The sequence below is a fragment of the Myxocyprinus asiaticus genome, chromosome 35, assembly GCF_019703515.2.
Source record: "Myxocyprinus asiaticus isolate MX2 ecotype Aquarium Trade chromosome 35, UBuf_Myxa_2, whole genome shotgun sequence".
Lineage (NCBI taxonomy): Eukaryota > Metazoa > Chordata > Actinopteri > Cypriniformes > Catostomidae > Myxocyprinus > Myxocyprinus asiaticus.
Window position 1 is genome coordinate 9,029,030 of NC_059378.1, and position 22,412 is coordinate 9,051,441.

Below are 22,412 nucleotides of genomic sequence, written 5' to 3' on the forward strand. Positions count from 1 at the left end.
ACTGATCCATAAATAGACCTTTCAGACGTAATCCTCTCAGATGGAAAGTTAAAATAATGGTGCTGCTCACTTTTCCCAAAGTATTAGCTTACAAAGAACTGCCATGTAAACATAAGAAAATGAACATTGCTGTATTCTCCTATCTCTTACTGTGTGACTTGGTCAGTTAACTTAAGTTCTTGATGATACTTTGAAAATTTTCAAGCTAGAAAACCACTACACATTAACCATTTAAGAAAAGTGGATTACTGTATTTAAATAGGATATATTGCAAAACAGGTAACAGTGCTGTTCAAGCTTCTGTGAATTTTTGTTAGCGAATCGAAAGAGTGAAAAACACAGTGATAAAACCCATATAGTAAATCTCTGTTTTTTAAAGGGATAGTTCACCCAAAAATGAAATGATCTCATCATTTACTCACCCTCATGCCATCCCAAATGTGTATGATTTTCTCTCTTCTGCTGAACATAAGCGAAGATTTTTAGAAGAATATCTCAGCCAAGTGAATGGTAGTCAGAACTTTAAAGGTCCAAACAGCATATAAAGGCAGCATAAAAGTAATCCTTATGACTCCAGTGGTTAAATCCATGTCTCCAGAAGCTATATGATAAGTGTGGGAGAGAAATAGTTCAATATTTAAGTCCTTTTTTACTATAAATTTTCATTTTTGGGTGAACTACAGTATCCCTTTAATCCACTGGGATGGAATTCATGAAGAGGCCCAGTTCAATGCTGATTGTTTTTATGTGTGTATTTAATTTTATCTAAGTTCTCTGTTTGCTTTTGTTACAGTTCTGGCTTCACTCCTCTTCAGCCCTGGTAAGCAACACATTAATTACTGTGCTTCTCTACACTTTGAACATTTGCTAGGACTATTTAACTTCGAACAATAAGGTGTATCAAGGGCAACATACGTAATTGCAAATATACTAAAAAAATTTAAGATAAGAAAGTGCCATAACTTTTTCAAACACTAGTTTATTGGTACTGCTACAACATATGGTTTAAAACAACAGCACTGCTCCATTTACTTAGGGTGTTCATGCTTGATAGTGACTTTTGGTATACGATTAGACTTAATTTGCCTCCGGGAAACCGGCCTTTGTGTCTCAGTGCTAGGCCAAAGCGATGGCAGTGGAGTGGTGGTGGCTATGTACAACATGAGCGCCCCCCAGGGATCTCAAGCAGTATTGCAGTGTCATAGTCAGCGCATGGTGTGGACCCAAGACCGCCTTAAGGACCGCCAACGTGTAGTACACTGGGATCTCCTTCGTAGTGGCCCAGGTCATGCAATGGAGCGTGTCATTGACATGTTTTCTGCTGGAGACCAGCGCATCTACAATGGCTACAACCAGGGACGCATTAGTATGCCCAAGACTGCTTTCAAAGATGGCAACTTCTCATTAGTTATTAAAGGTGAGAGTTGCAATCTAATAATACAAACACAAAAATGCTTTGATTTGATTCTTACTGTAATTCTAGCTATGTGCAAGTACTGTAGTAGCTTCAAATGTTCAGAATTATTCATTCTGATCCCTTTCATTTTGGTACTACCTAATTAAATTAAGACATTTTGTCTTTGCTCTTTCAAACAGACATTGCAATGAGTGACAAAGGAATCTACTCCTGTAATCTGCATCATCATTACTGCCACCTATATGAGTCAATCAAAGTGCAGCTTAATGTCACCAAGTCAGGTTTGTAAATGTGCTCAAACAAGGTAAACCATGACACTCATTCCCCCACAAGTTTTATATGTTAACATTAGTTAATGCACTATGAACTAACAATCAAAAAACAAACAATTGTATTTTTTGTAAACTCACATTAACATAGATCAATAAATGCTGTAAAAATATATATTGTTAATTGTTAGTTCATGATACCTAATGCATTAATTTGAACATATGGAACTTTATTGTAAGCGTTGTGAAGCGTTAAAATAAGAAAAAGGGAAACACTTTACAATAAGGTTCCATTTGTTAACATTAGTTAACAACATTAGTTATCATGAACTAACAATGAACAATTCTTATTAAGCATTTATTAATCTTAGTTAATTTTAATTTCAACATATACTAATACATCTTTAAAATCAAATGTTGGATTAGATAACATAAGTTAATGCACTATAAACTAACATGAGATAACAATGTACAATTGCACTTCTATTAACTAACATTTACAAAGATTAATAAATGATGTAATAAATATATTGTTAATTGTTTGTTCATGATACCTAATGCATTTACTAAAGTTAACAAATGGAACCTTATTGTAAAGTGTTACCGAAAAAAGGTTAGTAAATTCACCTCCATGAGGTGGTTTGTGCTATGCTTGGCTTTTAACCAGACTCATGATGAAACTGTTCGAGTTCATGCCAAATAAGGAGCTTACTGTGAGCTAAAGAATGAAAAGAATGTGAGGACAATTGGGAAGAAACTTTTGCACTCCTTTTTTTAATCTCTGTTCACCAACCTTTATTTCATTATTTAAATAGCTATTTTATTGCTATTTGATGTGCTATTTTATATCACAGTATTTTTAATCCCTTTTTGTATGGTGCTCCAAGAAAATACACTCACTGAGCACTCTATTAGCAATACTATGGTCCTAATAAAGTGCCTGATGTGGTATTCTGCTATTGTAGCCCATCCGCCTCAAAGTTCAACGTGTTCTGAGATGCTGTTCTGCTCACTACAATTGTACAGAGTGGTTATCTGAGTTACCGTAGCCTTTCTGTCAGCTCGAACCAATCTGGCTATTCTCCGTTGACCTCTCTCATTAACAAGGCATTTCCGTCTGCAGAACTGCCACTCACTGGATGTTTTTTGTTTTTGGCACCATTCTGAGTAAACTCTACAGACTGTTGTGTGTGTGTGAATATTCCAGGAGATCAGCAGTTACAGAAATTCTCAGCCAGTCTGGCACCAACAATCATGCCACAGTCGAAATCACTGAAATCAAATTTTTTCCACATTCTGATGGTTGATGTAAATATGAACTAAAGCTCTTGACCCATATCTGCATGATTTTATGCATTGCACTGTTGCCACACAATTGGCTGATTAGATTATCGCATGTATAAGTAGGTGTACAGGTGTTCCTAATAAAGTTTTCAGTGAGTGTATATAACACTTAGTAGTTTTTGAGATATACAGTGGCCCCAAAATGTATCTGGACACAAGCCAAATTTGAATATCATTGCATTAGATGACAAAATATCAAACCGAGTCAGATTTTGTTTTTTTAAAGAAAGATAACACACGCATACTTTCAAGCAAACCATTTCACAAAAAGAAGTCTGTTAGGTTGTTAAAAATGAAGACAAATAGTATTTGGACACCTTTTGGTTGTCAGTTATTATTGGAACATGTCCAGAGTTAATTTAATGAACTACAACTGTGGTTACTCTGCTAGGACACCTGTGTGAACCTGAGGAGAACTGACTTCATGCATCCACTAAAAATGATCTTTAGGAGCAGTTGGTTAATGTCTCAAAAGATTGAAATTAGTTCTGAGAAAAGATTTAGCATAATTTGTTTGCAGATGCCACTTGGTTTGATGTCTGATACAGTGAAATGTATACATTTTTGAGTGTGGTGCATCAGTGCTTCCAAATGCCACTGTATTTATACAGTATGAAATCACACGAAGCAGTGCATACTCATCCAGCTGTTGTTTTTTTTCAGCACGTAAGGAGAGACGGTTCTGGGATGGTCAGAAGGCTGTGTATGTGGTTTTGGTGGGCAGCACGGTGGTTCTCCCTTGTGTTAACCGCCGGCCAATATGGACAGAAGGTAACAGTCAGGAGGACCAACAGCAGGTTGTGCATTGGGACCATCAACCTCCAGGGGTCCAACATGACCGTGCCGATCGTCTCATCGACCTGTATGCCTCCGGCGAGAGACGTCATTATGGGCCACTATTCGTTCAGCGAAAGATGAATATTTCTGCCATGGCATTCTCACAAGGAGATTTCTCTCTCATCATATCAGACATCCAGCAGCTTGATCAGGGTCTATACTCTTGCCATCTTCACCATCACTATTGTGGTCTGCACGAAAGACGCATCTTTCAACTTACCGTGACCCCTCCGGTCCCTCAAGAACCCACCGATGAACCACAATACCTTCCAAATGAAGACCCAAGTAAGAGAAGCACCCTCTTTTACTTCATAAGAAAGTTGTATAAACCACCAGTCAAAAGTTTGGATACACTTACGTATTTTTTTATTATTACTATTTTCCACGTTTCACTAAGAAATAACACAAATTGAATTGTTAAAAATTAAACTAAAAAACGTTAAAAAAAATTTAAAAACAATTGGAGCTATTTTATATTTTTGATTCTTCAGTGGAGCCTCCTGTTGCAGATTACAGATTTGCACTTTCTGTGCATTCTCTCAACCAACTTCACAAGATATTAAACCTGGGATGCTTTTTAAAATGTATTGGAGTTTTTGTGTATGCTGGGTACTTGTTGGCTAATTGTTTTTCACCATTCAGTCCAACTCCATCCAATAAAAAAAAAAAATAGAGATAAATTAAAGTTGTGGTTTGTGAAGAAATTCATATGTAGACATGCACAAATCTGTATGCAAACCACATTTTTAGCATTTATGCATAAGCTTTTAGATCAAAAAGTTGTTATGTTTCAGTAAAGTGTGTCCAGACCCTTGACTGGTGGTGTTTTCCCAAATTGTCCCAAACATAATAGTTACTGCTGTCTTGAGTTCCTGTTTGTTGCTTTGGCTTGTAACAACTTGTTCTGCAAAATATTTACTGGGATCTGTGGTGCATACATGTCTGCAGTTCATAAAATGTACAATGTGTCTGAAATAGTTGACTGTAGACTTGGTGTGATATTCAAGTTATATGAGGCTGGATGCCAGTGCAGACTTCTAAAAGTAAATGTAGGCCATATGGACAATAGATGTTCCTTCTTAAATCATCTTCATTGTGTTCTTGAAGAAATGTGTTGATTGCCACGTGCATAGATTTGCCTTTGGTGAAGTTGTAGAATGTAGTAGCAGATCATTTAAAAAGACTGATTACACTGAATTCAGTTACAGGAGGTAAACATTTCTGCTACTGAAATCGATCTGTGCTTATCGAAATTCTAATCACTGCCCCCAGTGGCCGAAGCTGGAGGTGTTGTTGAGTTAAAATGGCCACAGAATGGCACCAAAAGTGAATTGTATTTCTAGTTGAAAATGCTTTAATACAGTCAAAAGGAATGCATATTTTGTAGGGCTGTCAATTGATTCAAATTTTATCAAATTAATTACATGATATGCCAAGTAATTAATTGAATTAATCGCATATATACAAATTTGCCCAGAAATAAAATAAATAAAATATATAATGATTAAATAATTATAAATAATTATATTAAAATTCTTATGAATATAATATACATAAGAAATAGGCCTATAATTTAGATAATGAAAATATATCACATTGTAGACAACAAGTACAGCATTGATTAGGCAATACAAAAAGTGCAATCAAAGCAATATACAGTGTCTGGCCAAAAAAGTGGCTGTTTGGATTTAAATAAGCAGATACTTTACTTAACTTTCAACTTTATTTGTCCCTGGAGGGCAATTGGTTTTGCGGCAAGACATACATACAGAACAATGAAAATACAAAAATACAAGACAATGAAATACATAGGGTACTACACACAAGGAGGGAGAGATGGGGGACACAGCAGTGGTCCTAAGTTGACCTTCCCAGTCATAAAGACTTTCCCAATCATAAAGTTAATACAATATATATATATATATATATATATATATATAAAACAATTCAATGACTTTATGTAAACAGCATAACCAGAATCTACACAGGTAACCAAGGTCGGCAGCATCATGAAAAATTGTCATAACAAACATCCTCGGCATCATTGTCACTGTTATCATCACCAAAGAGAAAAACAACATCACTACTATCTTCATGTCTAAGGAGGTCAGGGCAACTGGCCTGAAGTCATTTAGCGCTTAGGGGTGGTTGTGTTTGGCCACTGGGATAACTGTAGACTGTTTCCAAATTTTCAGCACTCTCTGTTGATTGAGGGACAGCTGGAAAATGTAATGAAAAATAGGACCTAATTGCTATGCACAGGAGACGAGCAGGTGGCTGCCTATATTGTCAGGCCCAGGGCTTTTCCTGGCTCTAGAGTGTTCAAACATATTGGCTGCATCACGTTCATCAAAAGGGGTTGGACCACTGTCAGATAGATTGGTGTTCTGTTCTAGAATGACATTCCTGAAATTGTGGGTGTCAAACCTAAGGTAAAACTTATTGAACTCTTGCGCAAGCTGTTTGTCACATCTGCAACCTTCCAGTGCCACCTTAGAGTTCCTTTTGCTCCTTATGCCAACAATAGTTTTCATACTGTCCCATGCAAAACTCAGATTGTTGTTCCTAAGCTGCCTCTCAATCTTTCCTTTTGTATCTCTGCTTTGCTTTCATTATTTCAAATTTCACTTCCTTTTTCAACCTGTTAAATTCTGGGAGGTTGCCCTCCCGAAATGCACGCCTCTTTCTAATTAACAACACCTTAAGTGATTTAGTCACCCATGACTTACTATTTGGGTACACCTTCACAATCTTATCAGGGATTACATTGTCTACACTGGGGTCAGCAACCTGTGGCCAGCATTGGCACAAGGAGGAGTAATCACTGGCATGCCAGCAACGGCGAGAGGAGTAGACTTATTTTATTTATATGAATTCCGCACCTGCATTCCAATCTACATCTTGATGTAATCCTTCCTCATTATCACGTAGTGTGTTTTCATGAGCTGAATGGGAGGCTAAACAAAAAGTAAAAATGACGCTGCAGTATACCCAACAGATTCTTGCTGCGTGTGCAAACCATTTGCGCATCACGAGCCAGCACTACTTCACTTTCGATTAATTGCGTGAGTAAACGTGCCAGCTTTGCTTCGGTCAGTCTGCGCGGATGATGGCCTACATTCTGTTTCATTTGTTTCTTTTTGCTTTAAGAACAACACGTGATGTAATAAGGAAAACATCATATTAATCCTTGAGATTTCCAACCCAGCATACAGGTACACCCTCCTTACACCATGATCACACTCAAAATTACATTAAATGATTAAAAGAGGAAAAATAATCCCACATCGTGTGGTTCAAAAATAAGAGTCTATTCAAAATATAACTTAAACCTGGAAATAAATGTTTAGGATTTTGCAGGTGCAATTCACTGAAAAGGGCTAAATAGTTGATCGGCTTGTGATGCGCGAATCACACTTTAATAGTGTTTAATCTCCCATTAAGCTGATGAAAGCACGCTGCGTGATCATGAGGATGGATTACAACAAGATGTATAGTGGAATGCACATGCGAAAAACTTCATATAAATAAAATAGCCTGCTTCTCTCTTGCTGTTGCTTGCGTGCTAGTGATTACATGATTACAATTACATAATATAAGATTTTTTTTGGGGGGGGGGGGGGGATTTCTCCCCAATTTGGTATGCCCAATTCCCAATGCGCTCTAGGTCCTCGTGGTGGCGTGGTGACTTGCCTCAATCCGGATGGCAGAGGACTCAATTGCCTCCGCGTCTGAGACAGTCAATCTGTGCATCTTATCACGTGGCTTGTTGAGCGCGTTACCGCGAAAACCTATCACGTTTGGAGGCTCACGCTATTCTCCACGGCATCCATGCACAACTCACCACGCGCCCCACCGAGAGCGAGAACCACATTATAATGACCACAAGGAGGTTAACCCAATGTGACTCTACCCACCCTAGCAACCGAGCCAGTTGGTTGCCTAGGAAGCCTGGCTGGAGTCACTCAGCACACCCTGGATTCAAACTTGCGAGTTTACTTGCTGAGCTACCCAGGCCCCTAATATAAGAAATATTTAAGATTCCACACAATTTGTGATCAGTAATCAAATAAGCAAATTTGTGACATTAACTGTGATAACTCATTTTGTACAAAAGTACAGGTTTTCTTTCATTAAAACACTTTCACAAGATGTTTTGTGAACATTCACATGCAGGATCATGATTACATCATAATCATCGGGTTTTGCTAAATGTTTGAACTCAAACTGTTATGCTGATAATGTCATTTGTAATGAAAAATAAACAATTAAATTAGAAAAATGCAAAATAGAAACATTCTCACAAGTGGACTCAAACTTTGGAAAATCACATAAATGTCGCACAGCCATTTACCATGAAAATAAAAAATTGCACTCCATGTCAAAAAGGTTGCTGACCCCTAGTCTACACAGTAGGAAACGTAACAGCTGAGAAAGTCAGTAAGATCATCAATGTCTGTACAGGACTCCTTAAACATTCCCCAATCTGTGCAGTCATAACAGCCCTGTAGGCTCAGGATGGAATCAGTCCTAAATCCATTTGACAAGGGTTTTTCCCTTCCTCAGGGCAGTGCGATAAGATGGGATGAGCTGGACGCAGTTGTGGTCAGCCCCACCCATCAGGTGAAGGGGGAGAGCTTTGTTCGCTCCTTTAACACAGGTCCAGCATCTTGTTGTGTCTGGTCGGGCATGTGACATACTGATGAAAGCCTCTCAAAATCTTTTCCAGAGAACAGTGATTAAAATGGGCAAGGACTAAAATTGGAGATATAGATTGCAGTCTTTGGGTTACTTGCAGTATAGGCTCCGAGGCTTTATCCTTGTTTGCTCTTAGGTGTATATATACAACTGTGACAAATATTTGGGGAAACTCGTGGGGCATATATGGGGGAAGCAGAGACATGGACAACAGTTCAGCATCTTTAGTGCACAGTCTTTCTCTAACAAGAACATTTTAGCAATATTTTTGATTCACGTATAGGCAAACCCCTCCACCTTACGAAATGCCAGTCACACCGCCATCTCTGTCAAGGCGCACCAAACCCATCAGTGGCCACTTCAGTGTCCAGATCTCTGTCCGAAGAGAGAGAATCTATGATTGGATCATTATTGCAGTGATTAATATGTTTCAGCTGGCAACTATTCTTTTAACCCTAACTGATGCAGTGTGTAGCTTCTCATTTCTTAAACAACCATGTTGGAAGACGTATCCTGTGGTTGTGGAAAAGATGTTACTGTGTTTTACAAGGGGCAAATTATTGGCCTGCATCAAGCAAAGAAAACAACTAAAGAGATTGCTGAAATCACTGGAATTGAGTTAAGAACTGTCCAGCGCATTATTAAAACCTGGAAGGATAGTGGTGAACCATCAGCTTCGTGGAAGAAATGTGGTCGGAAATTTTTTTTGAATGATCGTGATCGGAGATCACTAAAACGCTTGAAGTCACATCGTAAAAAATCTGCAGTAGAACTCACAGCTATGTTTTATAGTGAAAGTAAGACCATTTCTACTCGAACAATGCGACAAAAACTTACAGGATTGGGACTAAACAGCTGTGTGGCTACAAGAAAGCCACTTGTTAGTGAGGTTAATTGGAAAAAACAGTGGTCTGAGTCCAGATTTACCCTATTCCAAAGCGATGGGTGCGTCAGGGTAAGAAAGGAAGTGCATGAAGCGATGCACCCATCATGCATGGTGCCCAATGTACAAGCCTCTGGAGGCAGTGTTATGATCTGGGGTTGCATCAGTTGGCCAGGTCTAGGCTCAGCAACGATATGCGGCAATAAAATTAAGTCAGCTGACCACCTGAATGTACTGAATGACCAGGTTATCCTATCAATAGATTTTTCTTCCCTGATGGCACTGGCATATTCCAGGACAACAATGCCAAGATTCATCAGGCTCAAATTGTGGAAGACTGGTTCAGGGAGCATGTGGAACCATTTTCACACATGAATTGGCCACCACAGAGTCCTGACCTTAACCCCAATGAAAGTCTTTGGGATATGTGGGGAGAAGACTTTACGGAGCGGTTCGACTCTCCCATCATAAATACAAGATCTCGGCCAAAAAGGTATGCAACTCTGGATGGAAATAAATGTTGTGACATTGCGTAAGGTTGTCGAAACATTGCCATGACAAATGTGCACTGTAATCAAAGCTAAAGGTGGTCCAATGAAATATTACAGTATGCAACGTTTTTTTTTTTTTTGGCCAGGCAGTGATTGTTTATTTCCTGATGATTGAAAATAAGCCTATCAATTGGTGCAAATCCATTTTGCAACTGTCAGAGGAAGACTTATTATAAGGGCTTTTCTAAGGACGTGTCTATGCACACATGCATCAGACAGACGTTTTTTAATGCGTCTCATTTTGGTTGCATCGTGTCATAAACACAGCGCTTTTAGGACATCAAGCTAAAATGTAGTTTGAAACGTAGAAAATTTGAGACCCCTGCATTTAGAGTTGCGCTACCAGCTGTGTTTGAACGCCAGAACGTGTCTTCAATAAGTGTCAAGTCAAGTCAAACTTTATTTATAAAGCACATTTATAAACAACAGAAGTTGATCCAAAGTGCTGTACAATTTACAAATAAAACATATATAAAAAAAATGGCACTCACCATTGATTATGTGAACTCGATTACTTCCTGGTTTCCATGGGACCACAACCTGTGTCTCGGAGATTGCTCACGCAACACGCTATCAGTAGCACCATAGGGAAAAGTAAACACATTCTAATTGAAGCAAAAATGTCTGATGGGGGATTGTGCTTTTCAGTAATTTGGCAGATTTGAGGGTAAATGAACATTCGGAAGCAGCATGTCAACTTCATTTGTGATCATGTCGCATTCGAAAGCCCTAGGCTAGGGAGTTGGGAGTCCTCTTCATTTTTTTTTTTTTTTTTTTTTTTTTTTAATCCCTTTGGAGGTTATTAAGTTTGTTAAATGCCCATATTTACAAGAGAAAGAGGGAAGGGTTGGTTCCTGGTTTAGTTTAAACTTGTTTTACAGAACAATTTCGCACAATTACATTCAAACAAATATAGCCAGCATCTGTTGAGCCAAAGAAATAACTCTAGTACCACCATCCAGGAATGACATCTACCTCCTTTGTCTAACTTCTAAATTTATTCAAGTTTGAAGACAAAACTTGTGAGAAAGGGATGAAAAAAAGAAAGAAAAATTGACTGGATGTAAACAGAGTGCATGAACACAAGCCATTATCACCCAACACTTCACAGTCTGATGTTAGTCTGGAAATATTTACATTGACAATCATTCGACTCTGTGTGTTCCATGGGACTCAAACCCATGACCTTGGTGTTACTAGCACCGTGATCTACCAGTTCAGCCACAGTAACTCAAATGCACAGTTAAAGGAATACTTCACCCAAAAATGAAAATTCTCTCATTATTCACTTACCCTGATGCCATCCCAGTCGTATATGACTGTCTTCAGCAGAACACAAATGAAGATTTTTAGAAGAAGATAGAGCTCTGTCAGGTCATTGTAATGAATGTACACAGGTGCCAGCATTTTGACAGTCTAAAAGTCATATTTAGGCAGCAATAAAGTAATCCACACGTCTTCAGTCAATCAATGAAAGTATTCTGAAGCAAATCGATACGTTTGTGTAAAAAATAAATCGATAATTAAAACGTTATTAACTTTTAAAAAGTGCTTCCCACCAGCAGCTGACGTGAAGCGGGACGTAATCGCATCCGCAAGTTCAAGGGAGAATTCGGAAGCTGCGCTTATTTGCAACAGAAGAACGAACATTAGGGATGGTCGATAGAACCTTATTTTCTTTTCGATCCAATACCAAGTACTTTTAGGCCAATATCACCGATATCAATACCAATACCGATACCTCTATTAAATTTAATTTTTACGAATTCTTTGGATAAAATTAGTAACTTTATTATTACTTACATTTTTTCATATTTATAGGCCTAAACAAGAAATTATTAGACTGCTTTGTTTACCCTATAAAACTTAGTTAGTATAAGCCACATATAAAACCTCAAAATTAACCATAGATATTATTATATGGTTACTATTACTAAAACCATGTTACCATATGGATAATACAGTAATGCTGTAGTAAAACCATGGTTAATTGTATCAAAACCTTGGTTACTGCCAAAAAGAAAAAAAGAAAAACATGGTTACTACAGTCATGGCTAATACAGTCATGGTTAATACAATATTACTACAGTAAATCATGGTAAGTTTTCATAAGGGTATCATTTATTAATGAGGATTAAAGATCATTATCAATGTTTTAACAGCTCTGAATTGAAATAAACCTGTAAAAATGGTCAATCAAGCCCATTATAATACATGTCACATCTAGGTTTGTCATTACTTAGTGTGAATAACTCCAGATGCTGTTTTTCTGTCATTACCTCAGGAAAGCACTGCTCCCTATTTGAATGAGCACTGTGACTGAAAGGGTGAGTGCTGTCTGTGACTGCTAGTGTATTTTAGCATTTCTATCAAGATGAGCGGAAGAAAAAATTGTTCCGGTGCCATGCAACTATTCGCTCATATAATAATTTTTTTCCATTTTGAAGCTTATGAGATGCATTAATATTCATGAAATCTAAATAATAAGATCACTTCTTCAAAAAAAACAATAAAAAAAACAATTTTAGAATCTTTATTTTTATGTGAGGATCGATATTCTTGATACCACATCAGTATCGAAAGTATCGATACATTTGTAGTGATCCCTAACAAACGTTGCACGAGAGTTTGGCCGTTTTAAATTGCATCAGAGCCCTGGATGGAAGCACCGATTTAAAGTTAAAACGTTTTAATTATCAACTTGTTTCTTACATAAACCTATCGATTTGCTTCAGAAGACATTCATTGATCGACTGGAGTCGTGTGGATTACTTTTTCGCTGTCTAAATATTACTTTTGGACTGTCAAAGTGCTGGCACCCATGTCTATTACAAGGACCTGACAGAGCTCTATCTTCTTCTAAAAATCTTCATTTGTGTTGTGCTGAAGAAAGAAAGTTATACACAGCTGGAATGGCTTCAGGGTAAGTGAATAATGAGAGAATTCTCATTTTTGGGTGAACTATCCCTTTAATGTAACGATCTTGGTAACCTGCTGTTTAGGTCGACATGTTTAGCACTTATTGAAATGCAGCGGTTCTTCTTTAAAGCTTATTCTCCTTTTTGCTTCATGCACATTTCTTTCTTATTTCTCTCTTCATTTTTTCACTCACATTCCATTGTCACTCCCTCTTACTTTAAGAACTCACTCTCTCAGTTTAAATTCTGCTCTGGTTCGGATCATTTGATAGCCGTGTGTTTTCCTTTGAGGTCCTGCCAGGCAGACAGTGGAAAATGAGGATAAGAGGGTGATTATTTGCATATGACAGAGGGAGGTAGGTAAGGAGAATGGAGAGACAAAAATAAGGAAGGAGAGATGGAGAGGAATTGATACATCAATTTTAATAATTTTTAGAGAGGCAAAGACAGTGGTGGGAGAAGGAGAAATATTGTGTATTTAGGAGAGTGTGGGGATTCTGCTTCAAAACCACTAATAAGAGAATGTGGGAAAGTCATTTACTACGGTTTTGAAATACTGCATTTGCTGGACCCTAGACTACACAAACCTCAGTGGAATTTTGTGGAATAACATCACACAGTATTTTGGGCAAGCAAGAAATTTATTTCTGTGCTGCTGCACTCATTATTGTCAATGAAATATTTCTGCATGGCCATATTTTTTTTTTGTTGTAAAAAAAAAAAAAAAGTACTCTGTACATATGCAGCGACTGTTCTTTTTATGTATACACCGTTTTGATTTGCAATGTCTGTCTTTCATTTGTGAATTGCGTGTTTTGGCACTCTATGGATATTTGTGTTCAAGCATAAAATTTCCTCGAGACACTGTCTCATAAAGGGATACAGTAGTTCACCCAAAAATGAATATTCTCTAATTTCTCACCCTCATGTTGTTCCAAACTACCCTTTAAGAAGCTAATTGTCCAAACAGGAAAATTTAGCAGCCAATGCTGATAATTTTAAAATACCAAATATCAGATGATTTATCAGCCTCTCCGATATATATCGATCGACCACTTTTCCAAACCCTTATGACTTTCTTCTGTGGAACACAAAAGGACATTTTAGGCAAAATGTTATCCTCAGTCACCATTCACTTTCATCTTTTTTTCCCCCAAACGTGACAGAATATGCTTTTTTGGGTAAACCTACTCTTTGTGCTTTGCTTTGTTTTATAATATGCAGACTATTCTTCATACGAATGTCTGACTACTGACATATTTTTTTCTGCCCATTTCCCCCCCCCCTTATTATTCTTTCCTAGCTTTCTTTCATGATTTTGTCTCCTCCTTTGTGCAGATCCTCTCCCTTCTTCTGTTTATTTAATTTTCCATCTTTCTGTCTCTATTTCTTGCTTGTGTCTTTCTCTCTCGTCCCTCTCCCCTGCATAGTTTTCTCTTTTTCTTTTTTGGCCATTCCCTCTTTTTTTACCCTCCATCTCTTCAGGAGTTTTTTTGGAGAGTGTTTTGTTTATCTGCAGGAAAAGGGAAGTTTGCTTCATCTATAAAGCATCTGGCCAGCTGTTAGAGCAAGACTGTGAGCCATTTGGAGGAGACTGTTTTAGATTTAGGTCACCCCACCCTCATCATCCCCTCATTCCCCCTTCAACCTTCATTCACCCCTTTCTTCGGCCATCCTTTCAGAACTGTCTTATTTAAGCATGAGGAAGAAGACAACTGTTTGGATCCAGCTTAACCATTACTGAAAAAATCTTTTATTTCCTATTTTTAATTCTGTTAATCCTATTAGAGTTCAGCCATTTTAAACCAGATGGTATTAATCATGTGAATCACAAACTCAAAGCTTTCCTGAGGATCTGGTAGATCAATGACTGTTCTCTAAGGTTTGAGGATTTTGATGTTTTCCTTCAGTCTTAAAAGCAGGACAGTACAAGACTGTCCAATGTTTTCCATGTGGGACCCTTGTTCCGAATTATTTGGCCCATAAATATCCTGCTTTCTTCTCAAACTCTGGAACTAAACCAGTTACAGTACATACATCTATTCAAGAAGAAGCAGGAAATAGTAAAGATTGCTTCTCAAGACCTTGGATAATGTCTGAATGCCTCTGAGCAAAATAACTTTTCATTTGAACATGAAGTGTACCCCAGACCACCTTTTCAAACATACTGGTAGTGCGGTTCGTGGGTGTTCACCTGATTTGGGAAAACAGCATTCACATCAAGCCAACAAAGTGAAATTTGACGTCAAACAACCTGGGTGTGCACCTAAAGTGCTAGGTTGAAAGCACCCTTACTCAGACTGATCACACTGTTAATTGTGATCAGTAGGTTGACATTTTTGCTGCTGAAATCGGTCTGTGCTTACCAAAATTTGAATCACTGCCCCCAGTGGCCAAAGCTAGAAGTGTTGTTGAGCGTAGTGGCACGTGTTAGCTTCAGTTTCCAGGTGAAATATTCACAGAGTGAACATTAGTTGTAAATGATGTAATATGGTCAACAGGAGTGCATATTTTATTAACTCTACCCAAATCCCAACCCTAAACCTAACCGTCATTGGAGCAAAATGAAGTTTTTACGACATGAGTTGGCAAGAGAAGCAAAATTAAGCAATTGGTAATTGGCAGTTGAATACCTAAGTTATAAGAGCACGAGAGAGCAATGTGGTGACAGAATACACCATATTGCTCTTTACAGGCTCCTGACTGCCAGTAACCAGCCATATCCGGACTTTTACGGGCTCCTTTGAAAAATGTGGGTAGAAGACCCTTCAGCTGTCACTAATTACAATACTCTCCCTAAAGATATTAGCTTGTGTTCCCCTCTGTGCATGGGTTCAGAATCAGACAGGCACAATAAGTGGTTTAGATTGAGATTACAAGGTAGAGACAGTTTTTCACAGGTAACAATCACTTAATGGGGATATTTTAAACCAGTAGTATGTTGAGTTTACTTGTTCTCACATAGAGGGTGGTATGAATTCGGCAACAGTAGTTTGAAATTTTTGCTGCTGAAATCTCTCTGTTCTTACCAAAATTCTAATCACTGCCCCCAGTGGCCAACGCTGGAAGTGTTGTTGAATGCATGGACATGTGTGAGCTTCATTTTCCCGGTGAAATGTCTACAGAGTGGTGTCAAAAGCAAGTTGTATCTGTAGTTGTATATGTTATACAGTCAACAGGAATGCACATTTTATTAACTCTACCCACTAACCCAAGCCCCAACCTTAAACATTACTCTCAGTGGAGTAAAATTTTCATTTTAGAGGGAAAATGCAACCTCTGAGTCACGCTAACCATTTTTAATTGGAACGTGACTACTTCCTGTTTCCTACAGGACTAGAATCACATGGTTACTCGTACATTTTTTCTTTTTTTAAATTGGAGCAGAAAGTAAATGTGTATGCCTTTTTTCTTATATTCCATGGGACCAGAACCTTTGTTTTGGAGGTTGCTCGCACAACACGCTCTCAGTAGCACTAGAGGAAAATATATTCATGCATGAATTGATGCAGAAATGTCTGATGGTGAATGGCACTTGCTAGTAATTTGGCTGAATGAGCTGATTTCAGGGTACACTTTGATTCAGGGAACTTTCGGAAGCAACATGTAGATTTTCTGTGGTTGTGTTGCCTGATCTCATGAACATTACATGGCTACATATTTGCCAAACAAAATTACGTGCTTTATTACACATTTTGCTGCAGTTTCCCAGTGAAATGTCAAGATGGGGCACCAAAAGCAAGTGAAATAGTGTCGTAATCAGACAATGTTTTGAAGGTGAATATTAGATGAGGTTTTAATGAGTAAAACGTACCTCCCTAACCTAAAACTTTAACCTAAACCTAACCAATAGTGTCTTAAAGCAACTGAGAGGTAAACAAACAGGCATCCTTACCCTAAACAAGCCCCTAAACCTAACCGATAGTGTTCTATTCAAGAAAATGTTTCATGAAAAGCTTTTCTGAAGCAACCACGTCATTTCGTGTCACTTCTGTGACACTTTAGTCTGACGTGACAGCTTGAGTGCTTGGCTGGGCCCGAGCCTCAGTCTTCAGAGTCCAAAGTTCAAAACTCTAGCAGCTGAGCTACCAAAAAAGCTAATCACATTGGAATAAATCTGTAAATGTAGGTCTGTAATACAAGCATTAAAATGTGTCGTTTTTCAAAAGATGCGTTATTGTATAAGTGTTTCGATATCATAGCAGTGTGTGAGTTATAGTGTGAAAAATGAATGTTTATAAAGTCATTATCAGCCGTTGTAGTAGTGATTTGTGTGAAAGTAAATAAAACGCATAGTTGTTGTTGTGCCTATATTGTTAATTTCACAAGGAAACTGCAGTGAAATGTAGAAAGCAGCACTTAAAAGTCAGTTTGCAAAAAATGTGTTATATAATATAATAACGTTCATTCTATGAGACTAGGTTGGTAATTTCAAGTGAAACAGAATTTTCAACTAGAAAATGTAAAATGAAAAATTTAGGGCGGGACTTGATTTTATCCATCAGCTGAAAAATAAGAGTCATTATTGACATCAGCTGAAAAGGAAAGTTGTTTCCAAGGGAAAGCAGATTTAAAAATTTGGTTGACCTCTTCCCTGCAAAATAAATAAATTTTTGGCCCTTCCACTTTCTAATTATTGCAATGAGAATAATAAGATGGAAGAATATCTCTTTAAAAGTGAAACTTTTCAGCCTTTTGCAATGTCTAATGAAAACAGGAGGGTGTTTTTCCACAACACCTTTTTTTTCGACTTTCATTTTTAAGTTATGATGTCATATTTTGTCATGTCCTGTTGTTATGTATGGCTTTGTGTCTTTATTACATCTATAGCGTAGATGACGTGGCACTCTTTGTCTTGCTATTTCTTTCAATTTTGGATTAAACTTTACTTTAAAAGCAAAAGGGCAAAGATACTCATAGTTAAGAAAACCACATAGTACCTCCCAGTTTACCCCCATTTCTCCAACTTTTCCACCCACTTTTTTTTGTTTAACTCCATGTTTTACCGCCAGGAAAAAAAAACAGAGCAGTGGATCTCATTCTGATCCAAAAAAGTAAATTAAAAATAAATTAAAAAAAGCCAGTTTCCAGTCTCTCTGTAGATTTTTGAATAAAAAAATAAACAAGTGCGCAAACTCCACTGCTGAAAATATGGCAGGAGAGAATATGACACAGCTGAGTGCACACTCTCACCTCCAACATCTGTTTATCCCAAACCAGTGACAGATCTCTCTCCACCTCAGCTGTAGTGCTTCATCAGCTTTTCAAGTGAGGGCCATGCCTTTACATGCTCACAAGTGCCTGATGGATCAGAAGGTAAAGACCAGGGAAACAGAACAGGCATGCTGTAGATATCCCCATGAATCCAGCTTTAATTAATATTTTGAATCTTTATTGGTTTTATAATGATTTGGAGCTCAAAGGAGCCTATATTCTTTAATTTTATCTTTGAGGATTTTTTCTGCTCCACATGGAGTAAAATCACAGATTATTTTTTGTAAGTTTTGTAAGTACATTTTAATTGGAACAGCAGGAGTTCAAGTTAAAGGGATTATTCTCCTAAAAATGAATATTCTTTCATTATTTTGTTCCATCTCACCCTCAAATTGTTTCAAACCTGTGTGACTTTCTTACATGGAACACAAATGGAGATGTTATGCAGAACGTTAGCCTCAGTCAGAGGTGGAAAGTAACGAATTACAACTACTCTCGTCACAGTACTTGAGTACATTTTTAAAAATTTTCAACTTTTTTTTTTAAGTACAAATAAGTAATAGTATTTTTACTTTTACTTGAGTTGATTAAAAATGAAGTATTCAGCTTCGCTACAGTTATTTTTCACCACAATTACAAAGTACAAAAAAATCTGTAATATTTCTGAATTTTTGGGAAGAAGAAAGTTATAAGCGCTAAATCTGTTTATAAACTAAAATGCGCTGTGCAAGGCATGACGGAAGCCCACAGGGCACAGCATCATGAGCACAGCAGCTTGCATAAACTGCCACCGGTGTCCTCTCTTCTCTAGCTTCTTCAAGGCTTTCTGCCCTGTCACTATACAAGAACTGTAATACTGTGATTAAGGAGCCATATATTCAGGTATGAGGGAACGATCTGAACACGCTTAACCACTGATCAAACTTCACTTGTTTTTAAGGTAGGCAATGTTTTAACTGTCAAACATTAACACAATGCAGTTTGACATATATGTGGGGTTATCTTATTTACTTCCTTCTATATGTCTAAAACAAACTTTTAAATACCTTTGAAAGATACAATGCCAATAGTGTCGGAAATTAACGGGGACTCGGGGCAAAAATGCCACTGATATTAACAAAAATATCCCCAAAATTCAAAATATGGAGGCAAAAAATGCCCACTCTACGAGTTCCCTTGTTTTATTAATAATATCTGATATAGTTACTTTTACATACATTGTGATCTTCTTTTGACTTTTCACTGAACATTATTTTTTTCCCGCTATCCGGTTCCTCGCACCATCGCGCACACAGATGGGCTCTCCGCTTCTATCAATCCGCATCAGTTTGGTATTGTACTCCTGCGTTAAATTCCGTAACCATTTGCCCCTCTTGTTCAAAATAAACTGTCCTAGCGGATAATACTCTCGTTCACGGAGCTGTACTGTACTTCCCTGCCCTTTGCTGCTGTTTATCTGTCTGAAAAGCCTCATCTGCTAGAGGCCAAAAGTGCACAAGGGATGGATGTTATATAGAGAAGGTATGAGAAATCACAAAACATAATGTAAACAAATGCTACAATTTACTTAATAATAATATCTCAATATGTTAAAAAACCATAATGTTAATTAAGACTTTATTATTACAACTGTAATACAATAATACATATACAGAACAACCACTTTTAGTGTTTGAAATAATCATATCTCTCACTAAACACTGTGTGAAATGTTTATTTTTGCCTTATTTTATTCAGTTGGCATGTAGGAGTTGATAACAGTTTGCTTAATAATGTCATTTCATATCTGGATAAATGCTGCAATATCATAGAGGATAAATTTCCTCTGTGATATTGCATTATATTAGTTTTGTACAGTATGTTAACTTAATAGACAAAATACTTGGACATACGTGAAAGAGAATAAACCTGAAATAGGAATGTATTTCAGTCCAAATGCACATTATGTAGTTTAGAGATGATTTAGAGACATTTAGAATGTTACAAATGGCTATTTCTATTTAAATAAATGTTTTATGTTTGCCCAAGCATCCTCTTGCAGCAATGCAGGTATTTGGCATTTAGAAGCTGCTAGTTTAGGACCTGTGAGGAGTCTGTTTTTCAAACTAGAGACTGTGATTTACTTGTCTTTTTGTTGTGCATCTGGGCCATCCCTCTCTATCCTGGTTAGAGATTCTTTTTTCAAAACAGTAATGCATGGAATAGCCTTCATCTCTCTAAAACAATACACTTTAGGAGAAAACAGAATTTCAGGAGAAATTCTTTTTTTTTTTTTTTTTTTTTTTTTTTTTTTTGCCTATTTTAAAAACCAACATTTGACTTGCAAGTGTAAAGCAACTTGTAAGACCTCAATACCTCAGCAAATGGGGAAAAACACCCACTGTTTTGTGATTTCTGTATGGTAGCGCAACCATTTCCAGTTGTTCTAATAATCAAAACATTTTCTTGAGTACCAAATGAGCACTTTAGAATGCTTTTGTAAGGAATAGGTGAGGTATATGTTGGCCATCACGGGTAAAGAAAAAATGGAATAAATACCACTTAAAACAGTTATTGCAAACCGTAATAATAATTTGCAATTAATGATTTTGGCAGTATTTTTTTTATCAATTTAATTCATCCTTGGTGAAAGGGAGCATCAATTTCTTTCAAGAACAAAAATGTCTTGGAAGCATATATTCTATATACAGTATAATATAATTTTCATAAAGTAACTTGTAATGTAATTACTTGAGTAGTTTTTTTGGCAAACTATTTATTTACTCTTACTTGAGTCATAATAATTCTCAGTACTTCTACTTGTACTCAAGTGAATTATTTCTTCATTAGCAGTACTTTTACTTAGGTAAAAAATCAGTACTCTATCCACCACTGGCCTCAGTCACAGTTCACTTTCATTATAAAAAAAAGATGCAGTGAGAGTGAATGGTGACTGAGGCTGTCTTTCTACCTAACACTTTTGTATTTCAAGAAATAAAGTCATAAAGTAGTAAAAAAAAAAAAAAAAAAAAAAAAAATTGTGGGTGAACTGTCCCTTTAAGGTTACATACGTCACATACCTAACTCAAAGTAATATTTTGAAAATGGTTATATAACAATAACTAAATAAATAAAATGGAAACCACATATTCTGTCTAAATCTAAACCTGTATCTCTCCTGGAAAGGTGCTTCACTACCAACAGATATTTCCGGTGTTTAATAAAGGCCAGTAACAGTTGACTGTGCAGTTGTTTTTTCACAGAATCATTTCAAAACAGATTCTGTATTAGCCCGAAGCTCCCTCTGGTGGTGACTGACAATGATAGAAGAAAAGGACCAAGTTCAAGGTCAAAATTCTTCAATGCATTTTCTTGGTAATCTTTTCCTAGACACCAACATGGTGGAAGTGCCGCCACATGTCATTAACGTCATCTTGCCTGAGCACAGAAGTCTCTTCTTTCAGCAGCTGGGCTACATCCTGGCCACTCTTCTCCTTCTGGCCCTTATCGTGTTGGCTATCATTCTCCTCACACGTCGCCGGAAAAGACAAGGTTTTTTATTCTGTCCTTCTGTTGGTGTTTTCAGTGTCCAAATTTGCATTGTATTTGCATAACAATACAAGTAACCTTTGTGAAAATAGAAAATAGTTTTTTGTTACACTTTTAAATTGCAAGTACATACATGTCACTTTTTATGACATGTGTGACATTGTGTGCTCAAATATTATTATTATTATTATTAATATTATTATTATTATTATGCTGTATTTGATTCCATCTTTACAGCTAACTAATATGGTTTGTTAAATGTAGGCCAAGAGTTTGATCCACGGAAAATTGAAAGCCCACCTCTGCCAGCGGTGAAGTATGTGTGAGTATGGACTGATGTCAAAATGTATCATCTATGAATTTTAAAGGTGAAGTGTTACATTTTTGTTCTTCTAGTGTTCCGTATATGTAATTGCAAAAACAATGACTGTGTTCAGACAAGTTTCTACTAACACTCCCCTTGTCTGGTACTGGTTGGACAAACAGATAGTCCAACCCCACAGTCACATTATAGGTTGAGCCAGTGTTTTCAAAGTGCCACAGAGCCACAATATTTAAATCTTTCTGGAAAATCAACCTCAGAATGCCTTACTTATAGTTGTCTCTGCATATTACGTTGGAATAGGAGAAAGTATTTTAAAGGAATATTCTGGGTTCAAAACAAGCTCAGCTCAATTGACAGCATTTGTGGCATAATATTGATTACCACAAAAGATAATTTTGACTCGTCCCTACTTTTCTTTACAAAAATAA

The 22,412-nt window shown here is 37.1% G+C and overlaps 1 protein-coding gene across 2 annotated transcripts in view; it reads left to right on the forward strand.

Moving 5' to 3' along the window:
• Positions 1 to 22,412, forward strand: part of LOC127426375 (matrix remodeling-associated protein 8-like) — a 33,001-nt gene that overhangs the window by 6,954 nt on the left and 3,635 nt on the right. The window contains exons 2-7 of one of the 2 annotated variants that reach the window (XM_051673159.1): positions 794 to 820; positions 1,115 to 1,417; positions 1,597 to 1,698; positions 3,694 to 4,152; positions 21,501 to 21,662; positions 21,924 to 21,975. In XM_051673159.1, coding sequence (XP_051529119.1) covers positions 794 to 820; positions 1,115 to 1,417; positions 1,597 to 1,698; positions 3,694 to 4,152; positions 21,501 to 21,662; positions 21,924 to 21,975 — 1,105 coding nt within the window. Of the gene's footprint in view, positions 1 to 793; positions 821 to 1,114; positions 1,418 to 1,596; positions 1,699 to 3,693; positions 4,153 to 21,500; positions 21,663 to 21,923; positions 21,982 to 22,412 lie in introns of both variants that reach the window. The other variant, XM_051673158.1, reaches the window with a different exon arrangement.